Source organism: Vipera berus (genome assembly GCF_964194415.1).
Source record: "Vipera berus genome assembly, chromosome: W".
Lineage (NCBI taxonomy): Eukaryota > Metazoa > Chordata > Lepidosauria > Squamata > Viperidae > Vipera > Vipera berus.
The window spans coordinates 1205342-1223744 of record NC_138210.1 but is presented as its reverse complement, the minus strand read 5'-3'; the positions used below and the strand labels follow the sequence as shown (position 1 = coordinate 1223744).

General features: G+C 50.4%; 1 protein-coding gene across 1 annotated transcript; it reads left to right on the top strand.

Moving 5' to 3' along the window:
- Positions 1-888: 888 nt before the first annotated feature.
- On the top strand, positions 889-2016 carry LOC308676837 (uncharacterized protein F54H12.2-like; the record flags this gene model as incomplete). The annotated part of the gene is made up of 1 exon (XM_081342872.1): positions 889-2016. The coding sequence occupies one exon, from the start codon at positions 889-891 to the stop codon at positions 2014-2016; it is 1128 nt and encodes a 375-aa protein (XP_081198998.1).
- Positions 2017-18403: the final 16387 nt, after the last annotated feature.

The window sequence follows — 18403 nt, the reverse complement described above, 5'->3', positions numbered from 1 at the left end:
TGCGCCAGTTGCGCCCCTATCTGGACCGAGATGCCCTACGTACGGTCACTCATGCACTTGTTACCTCCCGGATAGATTACTGCAATGCTCTCTACATGGGGCTGCCCTTGAAGACCACCCGGAGGCTCCAGCTGATGCAGAATGCGGCTGCGCGGGTAGTGATGGGAGCATCCCGATACTCCCATATTACACCCCTTCTGCGTGAGCTGCATTGGTTACCGGTTGTCTTCCGGGTAAGATTTAAGGTGCTGGTACTTACCTTTAAAGCCCTACATGGCCTAGGCCCGGGATATTTGTAGGACCGTCTGCTGCCGGGAACGACTTCCCATCACCCAGTGCGCTCACACAGAGAGGGCCTCCACAGGGTGCCGTCAGCCAGACAATGTCAGCTGGCGACCCCCAGGGGGAGGGCCTTCTCTGTGGGAGCGCCAGCCCTGTGGAACCAACTCCCCCTTGAGCTCCGGATGGCCCCGGATCTCCGGTCCTTTCGCCGCAGCCTTAAAACTTTCCTTTTTCATGAGGCTGACCTGGACTGACGACAGGGTTTTTTAAAATGTTTTTTAATTTTTAATTGTTTAGTTTAACTTATTTATTGGGGCTGTTTATTTAATTTCTTTTAACTTTTGTATTGTTGTTTTTATTGTTGTTAGCCACCCTGAGTCCTTCAGGAAATAGGGCGGCATATAAGTCCCAAAAATAAATAAATAAATAAATAAATATTCATTCTGCTTCAAAGGAATGTGTTAAATCAGAAGTGGATCTTTTTCAACTGGCACCTACACAGACCAGTATTGAAAACAGTACCTATGTCGAGATCCCTTCTTTATCAGCGCTGACACAAAATGCTCCCCTGGAATTTTTTTTATCACGGAGCATGGTGAGCATTACATGGATTTAAACAACACCCTGCTATATGTGAGTTGCAAGATTGTAAAGGCTGACGGGTTGGATATTGATGACGGGGCTAGGGTGGCCCTGACCAACTACCCCATAGCATCGCTGTTTAATCAGCTGGATGTTACCTTGGGAGATCAGCTCATTACACAGAGCCATCATTGCTATTCTTATCAGGCCGTGATTGAACTGATTCTGAACTTTGGTGGTGATGTGCTGGGTACCCAATTTACAGCTGGGGTTTTTTACAAAGATGACTCGGACCTCATGGAGAGTACTCTACTGACAGCTGCTGGGAACTCCAGTTTCAAAGCGAGAGCAAGACACACGGCCGGTAGTTGTAAATGGGACCTGCTAGGGCCTCTGCATAGCGATCTGTTTTTTCAAGACAGATTGCTAATTAACGGTGTTGATGTGAAAGTCAAACTCACAAGAAGCAAAAATGAATTTTGCGTGATGAAGGATGGCAATGAGAATTACAAAGTGCAACTCCTGGCAGCTTCTCTCTTTATAAAATGTGTAAACGTAGCCCCAGGAGTGCGCCTTGGCCATGCAGAAGCTTTGCTCACCTCCAATGCCAAATACCCCATTGATCGAGTGGGGCTGAAGGCTTACAGCATTCCTGCAGGTAGCCTTGTGTGTAATCAGGAAAATCTATTTCTGGGCCAGCTACCTAAACAATTAGTGATTGGGTTTGTGGACAATGCATCTTTTAGTGGGGATTATGAAAGAAACCTGTTCAATTTTCAACACTGCAATGTCAATTTTTCCACCCTGCATTGTGATGGCGAGCAGATTCCCGCAAAGCCTCTTCAGCCTGATTATGAGCAAGGTCTTTTTGTGAGAGAGTACATGCAGATGGTGCAGGCCACAGGCAAAGGCATGAAAGACATGCCGCTGTTAATCAGCCAGGAAGAGTTTAACCGAGGGTATACTTTGTATTGTTTTGACTTGAGTCCTGATCAGGGGTGCTCTGAGCACTATTCTTTGATCAGGAACGATAACCTCAGAGCCGAAATTAGATTTGCACAACCCCTCCCCAACACCGTCAACATGATTCTCTATGCAATCTTTGAAAACCTTATTGAAATAAGTCACACAAGGAATGTGCTTTTTGATTAGAGGTCCGCGCCGCCTCTTCAGCTGCTCCCAGACGCGCCGCGGCTGCCGTCTTTGCCCGGCGGCGCGTCTGCGCGGGGCTCCTCGGTGACTCGAGAGGCTCCGGGGACCGCGCCGCCGCTTCAGCTGCTCCCAGACGCGCCGCGGCTGCCGTCTTCGCCCGGCGGCGCGTCTGCGCGGGGCTCCCTGGCTCGCGGGGCTCCGGGGGCTGCGCCGCCGCTTCGGCTGCTTCTGGACACGCCGCGGCTGCCGTCTTCGCCTGGCGGCGCGTCTGAGCAGGGCTCCCCAGCTCGAAAGGCTCCGGGGACCGCGCCGCCGCTTCAGCTGCTCCCAGACGCGCCGCGGCTGCCGTCTTCGCCCGGCGGCGCGTCTGCGCAGGGCTCCCCGGCCTACGGCGTGTCCAGTAGAGGCCCGGACCAACCCAGCGTCTCGGCGGCCTGGGAGGCTTCGGGAGCTTCGGCCGCGCAGCAGAAAGCTTCGGAGACTCCGCCGCTGCGGCTGTCTCCTCCGGCCGACGCCATGCCTGCACGGGACTGTGTTGTTCGGGAGCTGGCGAGGCCGTTAGGGGACGGGTTCCTCCCCGCCGCGATGCCCGGGTGGCTGGAGGCCTCGAGCGTGGACGACGACAGGGGGGTTCGGAGTTGGGCGCAGCAGGGAGGGGGTGAGGGGGAGGAGCACGGTGGTGGCAGAGCACGGGAGGGGGTTTACCTGACTGGGCGTCGGGCGAAAGGCCTTGTAGGGGAGGGGTGGGGAAGATATGGGGACTGGGAGGGCGTGGGCGTGTTTGGGTGGAGTATGGGTGGGGTTTTCGGGTGTGTCTATAGTAGCGTTGGCTGCAGGTAGCGGCCAACGCTGGCTTTGTTTCTTGTTGTGGCTGTTGCCTTGGAGAATAAAGTGCTTCCAGACCGCAGCGGAAGTCTCTCGTTCCTGTGTTCGGCATCTGCCCTGCTTGCTGCAGGACGAGTTTTGATAGAAAGCCAGCGTTGCCATAGCACTGCGGCCTTTCTGCCTTCCTGCTGTGTTCCGTTTTGTGTGCCATGGCAGAGGGCTTGCAAGGAGCCGCCTTGGAGACTGGAGTGGAGGAGGCTGGCGTGGCCGGGGCGGAGGCGGCACCACCTGTGGAGAGGGAAGTGGAGGACGCCCAGCCAGCTGTGCGGCCCAAGGTGTGGGAAGCACCACCAGCTGACCCTGCGGTGGAGTCCCAGGGCGCCAGTAGCCAGACCCTGGGGGGGAGTGGTGGCTGAGCTCGGTCCTGGGACGCACGGGACTCGAGCAAGGACGAACGGGCCGGCCCAGTGGGGCTCCACTGGGTTGGAGGGAGCGTCGGTTGACCGATGATGACGGCGAGGAATGGAGCTATTCAACCGCCCCGGGGAGCCAGACCATGGACGTGCTGCGTGATAGGTTTGGAGAGGTCGGGGCACGTGACAGCGGTTCCTGGACGGCCATGGGCCCTGAAGGAGACACGGGCCAGTGGTCTCTTGGAGGGGCACCCAGTCAGCCAGTGACGTCCCGTTTCCGACTGGCCAGCCCGAAGTTCAAGGTGCCCGGGGAGGGTGGCGTTCGGCCCTCATCCACGCGGGCGCAAGGAGGGCGTGATGCGTGGCCAACACCTGATCGGGGCCCTGGACGTCCGGCACCTGTCGGGCAGTGGGGTCCGGGTGTGGTATGGGGACCTCCACCGCTCACCATAACCTATGATGGCCACCCCGACCGCCTGGCTATGTTCCTGGGTCAGGTGATTAACCATCTGGATGGGTATGCCCAGGCCTACACGTCACAGTGGGCGATGGTGGTGGCGGTCACCACGTGCCTTCAGGGAGAGGCTGCAACCTGGGCAGCAGATCTCTACAGTGACCACGCCCGTGAACTCGGGGACGTTGGGCTATTCCTGGATGCCCTGCGCATCCGCTTTGAGGATGTTTCCCGTATACATCGTGTGGAAGCTGAGGTCCTAGCCATCAGGCAGCGGGGACGGCCAGCGGAGGAGTACGTGCACGAGTTCCGCAGGGTTGTGGGCAGGTTGCGCTCGTGGCCCGAGCGCTTGCTGGTGCACCACTTTCGGGCCGGCCTTGATGGAGCTCTCCGGCGGGCATGTGTGGTGCGGGGGGTCCCCGCACGGCTTCAGGACTGGTTCAGGGTGGTGGTGGAGCTGGACATCGGGTTACAGGACACCCGGGGAAGGCCTGACGTGGGTCCTGGAGCCTGGAGGGTCGCGGGAGGGCCGAAAACCGAGAGCCGGAAGCCCGGGCCGGCGGTGTCACAACCCGGCCCCCTACCGGCGCCCCATCCAGCGTTCCGCTGCTTCCGCTGTGACCAACCGGGCCACCGGGCAGCTGACTGCCCGTTACCACCGCCGCGGCCAGGGCCCAACCCTCCGGTGGCACGGGTCCCAACCCCCAGGAGAGCCGCGGAACGCTCCACAGCGGCGTACCAGGTGGCCGACAAGACACCCCGAACGTCAACTCCGGTGCGTCCAGAGGGGCCGGCGGATGGACGGACCGACACATCCGACGGGTCTGAGGAGCACGAATACGAGGAGGACCCGATGGTAAGTGCTCCAGTGTGCCCTTTTGTGTTGCCTGTGACGTTGATAAGTCCACGAACAGGCAAAAGGAGGGAGTGTAAGGCTTTGATCGATACAGGTAGCACGCGCTGCCTTATCAGCTTGGCAACGGCAAGGGAGGCCGGCATTCCCCTTCAGCAGCTCCCCAAACCTCTCCGGTTCCAGCAGGTAGACGGGTCCCTTCTGGGTGGGGCACCCATTACGCATGTGACGGCACCGGTGAGGATGGAACTGGGTACACACTGGGAGACCCTCCGGTTTGTCGTGGTGCCGTCCATGACGGAGGCGGTTATCCTGGGGCTCACGTGGTTGGACAGATGGGGCCCCACGGTCTGGTGGGAGGGGGGGTGCCGACACCTTCGCCTTGGGACAGGGCCCCAGCCCCCTGCAAAGCATTCTTTCATGGGTCCAGAGGGGATCGGTGGGCCAGAGAGGGCCGCGGGGGGTGGGAGCTGGGATACAGGTGCCACGGGAGTACGGCGATCTAGCGGACGTCTTCGATGAGAAAGAGTGTGACGCCTTGCCGCCCCACCGCCCCACGGACTGCGCCATCGAACTGGAGCCGGGGGCGAAACTGCCGAAACCCCGCATGTACGCAATGGCACCCCGGGAGATGCAGGAGCTTCGACAATACATAGATAAGAACCTGCGGAGGGGGTTCATCCAGCCCGCCCGGTCCAAGATGGCGGCCCCTGTCCTGTTTAGGGAGAAGAAGGACGGGACCCTAAGACTGTGCGTGGATTACCGGGGGGTCCTAGTCTATCTTGATGACATCCTCATCTATATGTCAACGATGGAGGAGCATGTCGCCCTAGTTCGGTGTGTACTGACCAAACTGAGGGACGCCCAATTATATGTGAAGCTCTCCAAATGTGAGTTTCACAAGCCCCGACTGGACTATTTGGGATATCGGGTGTCCTCAAACGGGGTGGAGATGGGCCCAGGGAAGGTGGAGGCCATCCAACAGTGGCAGGCCCCACGAACCCGGAAACAGTTGCAGAGCTTCCTGGGTTTCGCTAATTTTTACCGTCAGTTTATTCCGAACTTCGCTTCCATTGCCTTGCCGCTCACAGATCTACTGCGGACAAAGCAAACAGCAACACCGCCGCGGCCAGGGCAAAAGCTAGCGTGGACCACTACATGCCAGCAGGCTTTTGAGATGCTCAAGGCACAGTTTGCTAAGGAGCCCGTCCTGCGACACCCGGACCCTGACCTACCCTACGTAGTGCAGGCTGATGCGAGTGACGTGGCTGTTGGAGCTGTCCTTCTGCAACGGCATGCGGTGGGGGAGCTGCGGCCCTGCGCTTACGCCTCCAAGAAACTGACCACCGCGGAGAGGCCTTGGGCTATCTGGGAGAAAGAGGCTTTCCCGGTCCGCTGGGCCTTGGGGACTTGGAGACACCTTTTAGAGGGGGCTAGCCGAGAGTTCGAGGTATGGACGGACCATAAAAACCTGGAAGCCCTGCAAACACCCCGCCGTCTGTCCCCGAAGCATGTGCGATGGGCCCAGTACTTTCAGCGCTTCCGGTTCCGTCTCAAGTATGTGCCCGGGGGTAGAAACTTCATGGCAGACGCGTTGTCACGGCTACCACAATACGACTGTCGGAAAGAGGAGGTAGTACAGGCACTGGTACCGCCACCCCGGCCGGTGGAGGGGGCGGAGCACAAGGCCAACGCCTTGACGGACGACTTCCTGCGGACTTGTAAGGGAGCGTTGGCGACTGATGAATGGATGCAGACGCACCCCGATACCCTCTCGTTGCGGGACGGCTTAGCTTGGCACGGGGTTAGGCTGTATGTGCCTGCGGCAGCACGGGATCAAGCGCTCTATCAATGCCATGACGCCAGGCAGGCAGGCCATTACGGGTTCGTAAAAACCCTACATCTGGCCCGCCGCCAGTTCTGGTGGCCAACCATGCGGCGAGACATTGAGAGCCACGTGCAGAAATGCCGCGTTTGCGCAACCACCAAGCCCTCCACCAACAAACCGGCAGGCCTTCTGCAACAGGTGGCAGACCCCGTGCGACCTTGGCAGGACATTGCCCTGGACTTTGTGGTCGAGCTACCGGAAAGCAGGGGGTACAACGTTTTGTGGACAGTAGTGGACTTATTCTCGAAACAGGCCCACTTTATCCCCTGCAAGGGGTTGCCTTCGGCCCGTCGGCTGGCCTGGCTGTTTGTCCAGCACATTTACCGTCTCCATGGGGTGCCACGACGTATCATCTCGGACCGTGGGGTACAATTCACGGCCCGGTTCTGGAAGGATTTCGTACGTTACATCGGAGCAACACAGGGCCTGAGCTCGGCGTACCACCCAAGCACAAACGGAGCTGCGGAACATGCAAACGCGGCGGTGGAGCGATACCTGTGTTGTTACGTTTCATACCAGCAGTCTGAATGGGTGGACTTGCTATCCTTCGCGGAAGTAGCCTACAACAACGCAGTGCATAGCAGCACCGGGTTCTCCCCCTTTAAAGTAGTCTCTGGTTACGAGTTCGTTCCCATCGCAGGTTGTGACCAGGGGGCCCCTGCATCCTGCACACCTGGGGAATGGATGCACCGGTTGGAGGAAGTGTGGGGGATAGCAAAGAAGGCGTTAGAGCGGGCTGCAGGGTCATACAAAGAGCAGGCAGACAGGAAGAGACGGCCGTTTGCACATCCTAAAGTAGGTGATCTTGTATACCTCTCCACGAAGTACCTGCGGCTACAGGTGCCATGTAAGAAGCTAGGGCCCAAATATCTCGGGCCGTTCCGGGTTATACAGGTAGTAAACCCTGTCACCGTCAGGCTTCGGCTACCCCCCCTCCTTGGGAAGATACACCCCGTCTTCCACAGTATCCTGCTGAAGCCTGCTACAACCGCCTCTGCGGCGGTGGGGGAGGGCGGTCCAGGGCTGGTACACGGCGACCACTATGAGGTACAGGAGATCCTGGACTCCCGGAAACGGAGGGGGCGGGTGCAATACTTGGTGCTCTGGAAGGGATACCCCATGGAGGAGGCCACCTGGGTGCGGGACGGGGATGTGTGCGCACCACGCCTTCTTCGCGCGTTCCACCGGAAACATCCGGGGAAGCCGGGGGGGACCCAGGGGGGGACTGCCGGTCACATAACGGAGTACTCACCTCTCTCTCCTTGCATTCCAGGTGGGCCCATGGTAGAGGGGGCAGCATGTCGGGCCTCGGGAGCCCGACACTCAAGGGGGGGCCCCTCCACCCCCCCGGCACCCCCTGTCTTCCAGCCGCCGCACTCACCGGGCTCCTCGGCGACTCGAAAGGCTCCGGGGACCGCGCCGCCGCTTCAGCTGCTCCCAGACGCGCCGCGGCTGCCGTCTTTGCCCGGCGGCGCGTCTGCGCGGGGCTCCTCGGCGACTCGAGAGGCTCCGGGGACCGCGCCGCCGCTTCAGCTGCTCCCAGACGCGCCGCGGCTGCCGTCTTCGCCCGGCGGCACGTCTGCGCGGGGCTCCCTGGCTCGCGGGGCTCCGGGGGCTGCGCCGCCGCTTCGGCTGCTTCCGGACGCGCCACGGCTGCCGTCTTCGCCTGGCGGCGCGTCTGAGCAGGGCTCCCCGGCTCGAAAGGCTCCGGGGACCGCGCCGCCGCTTCAGCTGCTCCCAGACGCGCCGCGGCTGCCGTCTTCGCCCGGCGGCACGTCTGCGCAGGGCTCCCCGGCCTACGGCGTGTCCGGTAGAGGCCCGGACCAACCCAGCGTCTCGGCAGCCTGGGAGGCTTCGGGAGCTTCGGCCGCGCAGCAGAAAGCTTCGGAGACTCCGCCGCTGCGGCTGTCTCCTCCGGCCGACGCCATGCCTGCACGGGACTGTGTTGTTCGGGAGCTGGCGAGGCCGTTAGGGGACGGGTTCCTCCCCGCCGCGGTGCCCGGGTGGCTGAAGGCCTCGAGCGTGGACGACGACAGGGGGGTTCGGAGTTGGGCGCGGCAGGGAGGGGGTGAGGGGGAGGAGCACGGTGGTGGCAGAGCACGGGAGGGGGTTTACCTGACTGGGCGTTGGGCGAAAGGCCTTGTAGGGGAGGGGTGGGGAAGATATGGGGACTGGGAGGGCGTGGGCGTGCTTGGGTGGAGTATGGGTGGGGTTTTCGGGTGTGTATATAGTAGCGTTGGCTGCAGGTAGTGGCCAACGCTGGCTTTGTTTCTTGTTGTGGCTGTTGCCTTGGAGAATAAAGTGCTTCCAGACCGCAGCGGAAGTCTCTCGTTCCTGTGTTCGGCATCTGCCCTGCTTGCTGCAGGACGAGTTTTGATACACTGGCTGGCCCTCTACTTCCCATCTCCCGGATATAGCAATTTTTTTGATTCTTATGGAAGACCACCAGATAGCCCTGACTTTCCTGGCTCCATAGTGATGTTTTTAGAGCAGCAAGCTGAGAAGTACACATTTCACCAACGTCAACTGCTTTTTACACTTCTTTTTCATTTTGTAAACAGTAGGCCAATCAGGTGGGAAGAGGCCTGTTCTCAACCTGTAGGATTCTGGAGTGGTGGCTGACAAATCTACCAAAAGGTACCCATGTGTTTTGCAAGTGGCATCTTGGAATACTTCTAAAAAATACTTTGTGTTAGTGGGGTACATCTGTCTGGCCAGTGTGACAATTTGCATCTGATCACGGGGGTTGCTGAATAAAACCAAATATTTGGAATTCAGAGCTATTGTTCTCATTTTCTTACCTTGAAAAAAAAGGTTTTGTAGTATACGAATAATGCTCAGGTTTCTGTGATGAATGTACTGTGTAAAAGCCTTCTCTATTTGATCGCTGTAACTGGCCAATGCCATGAGATCATCTATCACAGCTAGAATGATTTGATTTGGCGGAAGAAGACGGAAGCCCCTCCATAAACTTAATATAAGGGAATTTATTAAGCAGTTCTTTGTACAGAGGTTGCCAGCAGCTATAAAACCATACAATATTTTGAGGCATTTGAGACAACGCAACATCACCATGTTCTAACATTTGTTTGATAAAAAAAGATTTGCCAGAATTGGACGGCCCGCTTATAATACAGGGGAAAGGGTGTATAAATTGTGCAATATTTTCCACCATCCTTAATAGCCGTAAGGCACCGTACAGTAATCCTCACTCTTTAATAACCTTTTATTATACACTACTTTTAGTGTTTTATGGAGGACCCGCGTTTCTAGGGTCCACTGTTTCTTAACCCTAACAATTCCCAACTGTTCTACCTTGATCTCTTTTTTTCCTCTCTGCACCAGACAGACAATAATCATCTTGCTCTGACCAAACTTGCCCCACAGCGAGTTTAAGAAGAGTTTGGCAATCTGTCTTTTAGCAGGATTTACTTCAATGTGGTCACGTCGTAAGTGGACACCATCCATCTTTTCATAATCCTGAATATATTGCTCTTTATCTTGTTCTGTTTTGCACCAGTCAGGGTAACCACTGGCTTCCTGTTTCTGTCTGAGATGCGTGTTCATATAACCTGAAAATAGCTCATTTGATGTTCTTTCAAAATGCCAGATCTCATAGATTTCAACAATTCTGTAACCTTTTTCTAAAGCTACATTAAATTCAACAGTACACCATGTCCCAGTCAGAGCTCTTTCCTCATCACTGTGTTTACAGGGGGTGGTTTGCAGTTTTTCTGTGCAGGTTGTGCACAAACTAAACCTTAATTTGCCCCCTGATTTGTGGGGTAGGACTGGGAAATAGAGATTCCTTGGCGGGTACACTTTGACTTTGGCTACCCCAAAATATTGCTTTATGTCCCCAAAGTTTTGGTAGATGATTTGTGGATGGCCAATTGGGTACTCCTTGGTCTTATTCACAAAAGGGTACAAACTGGTGAAATCGTAGTATAAGATTTGTTCACCAGGTTTTGGTTTGTAGTACAGGCATGTGGCATTTCTTTTGCCACCAAAAAAAGCATCTCGAGGATTCAAAGGAGTTGGGAGCTTATTCTCAACTAGAAACTGCTTCAAAGAGATGTCATCCTCCACCAAGGCCCTCCATTCGTGTTCCCAGATGCAGCGCACAGCATAACCCTGGGCCCTGAGGTACTCTTCTTTAATCCTAGTACGGTTGTGCAGGCTACCATATGTTAAATCAAGTAATTTGTTGAAGTCTTTTTCAGAGTAGCAGACAGGGCACCCATGAAAAAAACAACCGTGAAATTCAAAAGCTGTGGGAGTACCATTTATGACAGCAAAGACATCCAAAAAATATTTGCTTACTTGCTTTTCACCCCCCCTTCAGAGCATGCTGAATTTTGAGATTCTCAGTGCGCTCTATATGCATCAACCATTGCATTGCTGGAGATGAATACCTTTTCTGTGTCTTGTGATAACTGTCCAAAGGAGCTAATGCAATGGTATCGCTCTTCAAATACATGAACAGGTACTGTGCCATGCAGACAGATGCCAATGTGATATATTGGAAGGGGTCAATGCATCGAATCTCTACCTCCTCAACAATATCCCCCCCAACCCCACTGAGACACTCACAGTCATTTTCATCACCTGTTCCCTAAATCGAATACAGGCCTCTCTTAATATATCTACATCTTGTCTGCAATAGTAAGCCAGAGCCTTCTTTAGTTTAAACAAAGTACCTGTATTAGCAGCGTGCCATTTGATGAATTCTTCTCTCTCCCCGGGCATCATGGTTTCAGGGCTGTAATACTTGGATTCAGGGAGTGGTCCTATGTAGTCTTGATTGGCCATTGCATTGAACAAGTGGGGGAAATATCCTTTGCTGCCTTGAAACCCCATAGCTTTGGGTAATTTGCTTAATTTAAGGGGTAAAAATGAGAGACTATCAATAAACCGAATCTTATAATCTGGAAGGGTGATACACATCAGTTTCCCCCCCCCCCCGACTGATAAGTTGAACCCTAACCTTTTCACAGATCAGCTGCCTCAGTACTAGGTACCCGTCATAACCTTTGGAGTTGTGAGCGATAAAAGTACATCCCTTAAACTTATGATTTATAAATTTCTTTACAAACTGCTCCAGGCATCTAACACCATAACAATCCCACCACACAACATCTTTATCATACCCATCCTTCAACATACCCCTGGCGCAGACATAATTAGGTATATGGGTGCCTGTCTCTTGACAGTATTTAAAATCATAAATGATGTATCTTTCGCCAATTTGCGGTCGGCCCAATGATTTTAGAAAGCATAAATGCCCTTCCAAGCTTTCATCCTTCTCAGAGCACTGTCCACACTTGGTTTCCTTGCACTTTTTCTGGGGCTTAAAGATGTAAACCCCACACATTTCACAATATTCTTTATTCTTACAGTCAACTTTCCCCTCCATAGCGAGTTGTGTGTGTCTTTCAAGACACACCTTAGACCGGCAAAACAGCAGCACGTCTTCTCCACCTCCAACTGCTGACATTCTTGCTTGAGGCATGCTCTGCAGATATATTGACAGCCGTGACTAAATTTGTGGTGGTAGGGTATGTGGCAGAATTTACAGAAATAGGGTTCACCCAGGAAGCACTTGATATTTTTGATGCCGTAGTAATGCTTGTCGTGTAACAATATAAACACTATTTTTTCTTGCTGTGGGCTACCTGTGACAAAAAACCTCCACCCATCCTGCATATAAAACAAGATCTTTATAGTGACCCTTAAATCTTCTTCAAAGAGGTGTATCTGAGAAAAGTCAATCCTGTTTTCTTTGGAAACATCCAGTCTTCTGTAAAGTTCCCTGGCCCTGGTAATAATTTCTTGATTTCTAACATCCACACCAATCAGACAGAGCAAACAGCTAGCAAAACACAGAAATTCACCTTCCACATTGAAATCTACTAGGTGTTGTCTTTTTTTCTTCAGCACTCTGCTGAGCAGTACAGTGTTTAACTTCCTAAGCCCATCCCCCTCCCTGTTCTTCACAATAATAACCACTAATAGCAAATTACACCCCCACAATATCTCTGCCTTGCTTTGAAGCAGATTTTCAACACTGGTCAGAAAATCATCAGCATTTAAATCATTCACATGCCTCCTAAGAGAAAACAGAGGATGATTTAGCCCCTCTGCATCCAACCGAAGTTGAACAAAATCGTTTGGACCTATGTCCCTGGCAACATTATTCAAAAGAGTCTGTACCGCATTATGAATAGCCTCTATAGCATCTACAAAAGACTGGATTCGGTCAAGATTAGTAAATCTATACCGATGATAGTGTTCCACAGCCCTGAAATTTCGGATAGGCTTCTCCCATGCCTGCACCATATCCAGAAAAACAGCATTCATATTCTGAGAGTTTGCAGAGTTAGGGGCTTGTAACAGGGGCATAGAATGACATATCTCCTCTTCTGGTTGAGATACAGGCATAGATTCACAACTATTGCTGCCTGCTGGGGATGCGGGAAGTTCACCTCCATGCATTTTTGCTTTTTTGCAGGCCGGCTCTGGTCAAACAAACAAACAAACAAACAAACAAACAAAAGGCTATCACTAACATTCCTAATAATGTAATACCACCCCTCCTCCATTTAGTTTCTAAAAAATAATACTAATGGTTTTGTAGTTGGATAAAATGCTAGATATTATACCTCCTAACAGCATTCGTGTTGTGTAGCTTGTGGAAGGCTGAGGGCTTATGTCATCCTGGGACCCTTGGCGCTCTGTGGGAATTGTGAGATCCATGAATGGCTGATCGTCTTCCCATTCTGAATGAAAAGAAAAATCCCAACATTCAGAATTGTTGCAGAAATATTTATAAGAATCTAAATGTATGAAAGTATGAAAGACAAATACCTTCATATACCCTCAAACATTCTGAGTCTGTCAATTCATTCTAGTGAAAGAAAACAAACAATCAGATAAACAAGCAAGCAGACAAGAATGTTATACAGGTGAAACTCGAAAAATTAGAATATCGTGCAAAAGGGGAAACTAATATATGAGATAGACTCATTACATGCAAAGCAAGATAGTTGAAGCCGTGATTTGTCATAATTGTGATGATTATGGCTTACAGCTCATGAAAACACCAAATCCACAATCTCAGAAAATTAGAATATTGTGAAACCATCATTGACACCCTCCACAAGGAGGGAAAGCCTCAAAAGGTAATTGCAAAAGAAGTTGGATGTTCCCAAAGTGCTGTATCAAAGCACATTAATAGAAAGTTATGTGGAAGGGAAAAGTGTGGAAGAAAAAGGTGCACAAGCAGCAGAGATGACCGCAGCCTGGAGAGGATTGTCAGGAAAAGGCCATTCAAAAGTGTTGGGGACTTTCACAAGGAGTGGACTGAGGCTGGAGTCAGTGCATCAAGAGCCACCACACACAGACGGATCCTGGACATGGGCTTCAAATGTCATATTCCTCTTGTCCAGCCGCTCCTGAACAACAAACAACATCAAAAGCATTTTACCTGGGCTAAAGAAAAACAGACCTGGTCTGTTGCTCAGTGCTCCAAAGTCCTCTTTTCTGATGAAAGCAACTTTTGCATCTCATTTGGAAACCAAGGACCCAGAGTCTGGAGGAAGAATGGAGAGGCACACACTACAAGATGCTTGAAGTCCAGTGTGATTTGGGGAGCCATGTCATCTGCTGGTGTTGGTCCACTGTGCTTCATTAAGTCCAGGGTCAACGCAGCCGTCTACCAGGAGATTTTGGAGCACTTCATGCTTCCTTCCGCAGACAAGCTTTATGGGGATACTGACTTCATTTTCCAGCAGGACTTGGCACCTGCCCACACTGCCAAAAGCACCAAAACCTGGTTCAATGACCGTGGGATTACTGTGCTTGATTGGCCAGCAAACTCACCTGACCTGAACCCCATAGAGAATCTATGGGGCATTGCCAAGAGAAAGATGAGAGACATGAGACCGAACAATGCAGAAGAGCTGAAGGCCGCTATTGAAGCATCCTGGTCTTCCATAACACCTCAGCAGTGCCACAGGCTGATATAGCTTCCATGCCAGGCCGCATTGAGGCAGTAATTGCTGCAAAAGGGGCCCAAACCAAGTACTGAGTACATATGCATGCTTATACTTTTCAGAGGTCCGATATTGTTCTATGTACACTCCTTGTTTTATTGATTGCATGTAATATTCTAATTTTCTGAGATTGTGGATTTGGGGTTCTCATGAGCTGTACGCCATAATCAGCACAATTATGACAAATCAGGGCTTGAACTATCTTGCTTTGCATGTAATGAGTCTATCTCATATATTAGTTTCCCCTTTTAAGTTGCATTACTGAAATAAATGAACGTTTGCACGATATTCTAATTTTTCGAGTTTCACCTGTATATGTTCTCCTTCTCCCTTATTAACAACCTCAGAGACTGCTGTAAGGCATCAAATCCACAGGTTAGTGCTGATTAAGGGAGGGAAATTCTCCCAGCTTCCACTCACATTTTCTTCCCATTTACTATCCCACCTTCATTGTGTCTTTTTTTTGTCTTTTTGTTTTTGTTTTCCCAACTACTTTGCTATGAGCAAGTGGACACCTCCTTTCAGCTTTCTGATTAAAAATTACCCACACTTAACACCAAGACTTTAAAAATGCCACTGGCTGACTCTTTTCCTAACAGTTTTGCATACAAATCGTTAGTCAAAACAATATAGCCATTCACAATCCTAAAAATCTTCTCAGCTCCTTCCCTGTTCCAAACAAGGACAGAACCACAATTCTCCCAGATATCACTTTCCATCAATGTGTCCTGCACACAGACACAAAAACAATAATAATAATAATAATAAAAAATAAAACAACAACAACAAAACAACTCCACAAAAAGATCAGAGTAATTTCTTTTGGGTGATTATATATATATATATATATATATATATATATATATATATATATATATATATATATATATATATATATATATATATATATATATATATATATATATATATATATATATATATATATATATATATATATATATATATATATATATATATATATATATATATATATATATATATATATACATATATATATATATGTATGTATGTATGTATGTACGTACGTACGTACATACATACATACATACATACATACATATATCCTTCCTCACACACCTCAATAGCCTACACCCCAAAATACAATTCACCATGGAAACAGAAGCTAACAATCAACTTCCCTTCCTTGATGTCTTAGTCTACAAGAAATCCAACGGCTCCCTAGGACACACTATCTACCATAAAAAAACACACACAAACCGCTATCTGAACGCACTCTCACACCACCACCCAGCACAAATCAACTCCATAGCCAAGACACTCATCTCCAGAACAAAACACCTAGCTGACGAACAACACCTAAAAACCGAACTACACACTCTCACTAATGTACTAACAGCCAATGGATTCCAAAGAAACATAATTACTAACTTAATCCGAAGAGAGACACCCACAAAAACCCAAGACAGAGAACAAGAAAATGGCAAAGCCCTCCTCCCATACTTAAAAGGGACCACAGACAGAATCAGCAAGATCCTCCAAAAACACAACATCAAAACAGGATTCTACACAGACAGAAAAATATCCACCATCCTAAGAAACCCCAAAGACATAATTGGGTTAGAAAACCAAGGAGTATACGAAATCCCATTCACCACCTGCCCCACCACATACATCGGACAGACCAACAGAAGAATAAGTGCACGCATTGAAGAGCACAGGAACTCACTCAGAAAGGGAGAACAAACTTCATCCCTGTTCCAACACTTTAAAGCCATGGGACATGAAATTGATTTTAAAAAAACCAAAACTATCGCCAAAATTGAACATTTTAACAACAGAATAATCAGAGAAGCCATTGAGATAGAAAAACGCCCCCACAGCATGAACAAACGAGATGATACCTCTCGCCTACCAGCCATTTGGAAACCCGCCTTGATTGACAGATGAGTCCCAACCACCAAGAATGATACCAGACCCAAACTCATGATAACATCACATGACATCACCACCACACAACCATTCAAAAAGCAAATCCGAACCCACAACGATAACGACACACAACCACAAAACAGAAACCTAACTACAGCTGCAACATCAGCCACTTTAAACCCCTCCAAACCACACAATAAGCAAACTGACACCCACTATAAAAACATGGCACCACCACAAACACGGAGCCGAACAAAAGCAGCACAACTCACCAGTTCAGGTCTAAGGCTGGCAGCTGAGACCAGCCCATCCACTCAAAACACATCCAATCAGAACACAGCCCCCATTCAAAACACACTCCCACCCAATCAGAACACAGCTAACACCCCACCCAATCAGAGCACACCTCCACCCACAGAACACACCCCCTCTGGCAGTTTAAAAAAGAGGAACAAACAGCCACTACCACACACTTCTCCCAGAAGAACGAAGCTGAAGCCACCAGCCTGAGGATGACGGATGAGATTTCGTCGAAATGTTGCTCTTATACCTTCAATTCTACGTGGGAAAAAACCCGAATGACCAAATATATATATATATATATATATATATATATATATATATATATATATATATATATATATATCAATAATAATAATAATAATAAAGTTGGAAGGGACTTTGGAGGTCATCTAGTCCAACCCCCTGCTCAGGCAGGAAACCTTATACCAGGGGTAGGCAACCTGAATCGGTGAAAGAGCCACTTGGAACCGGTTCTCTCACTAAAAAAACGCCTGGGAGCCGCAAAATACGCGTGCACATGCGCACGTGCATGCACGTGTGCAGAACAGGATTTGATTAAAGTGGAGATTACCTAAGCAAGACATACACCAGAGAGGAGGCCGAGCAAATTTCCCCTGCCTTGCCAGGCAGGCAAACGGAGGCTTCAAACACACACACACACACACACACACACACACACACAAAAACACGAGGAAAAGGTGCAGAGTAAATTTCCCCCTCCATCCCCAGAGGCGGAACAAAGCAGAGAGGCGAAGAATGTGGAAGAAAAGGAAGGAAAGAAGATACAACCTTCAGCAAAGCAGCTTCCATGCAGAAGAAACACATTTGCACTTATGTGAGCAGGCATGTCCCCCCCACAAGCAGCTCCCCCTCCCCCCAGCCTCCCCTGAGCCAGAAAACTCACCCTGCCCTAATTGCAGGCAAAACCTGCAGAAAGCCCAACCAGCCCGTGCAGATGTGCTGCCTGCTCGCCTTTCCAAGGCACTCCAGCCCAGATTCTTTGCTCCCATTTATTTATTTATTTATTTATTTATTTATTTATTTATTTATTTATTTATTTATTTATTTATTTTGTATACCGCCCTTCTCCCGAAGGACTCAGGGCGGTGAACAGGGCAATACATAATAAAAAACAAGGTACAACCTTTAAAATTGGCTCCCCCCTCCTTCTCCAAGACAAGCTGCCCTCCTCTCCATCCTGCGCCCCCACTCCCAAAGAGTTTGGCTGGAAGTTTGTCAATCACAGCTCTTCCTCCTCATCATCCCCCTCTCCAATCTGGCTTCAGCACAGAGTTTTTGCCTGAAGAAGAAACGGGGCGCTCCCCCCCTTTTCCCATCACTTCTTTGGTGCGTGTTTGCTGGGAGCCCACCCAGATTTGAACACCCTGGCGTCCCCGTTTCTCACCAAAAACAAAACATTGGGAGCTGCAAAATTTATGAAATCAATGAACTTCTACAAAGAAATTTTTTTATTTCTGTATACATCAAAAACATTTTGAATTTCCAAAAAAAGTCGCTGGGTCGAAGGTTTACTTTCAAATAAAATACTCAATGTCCATTTGAGTCCTCCTCATATTTATTAAATAAAAAGACAAACTTAACTTTTCCCCATGCAGCAAACCCAAAATGCTGTCTGTTTGTCATTCTGTCCGTCCGCCCATCTGCCCACCCGCCTGTCTGCCAGTC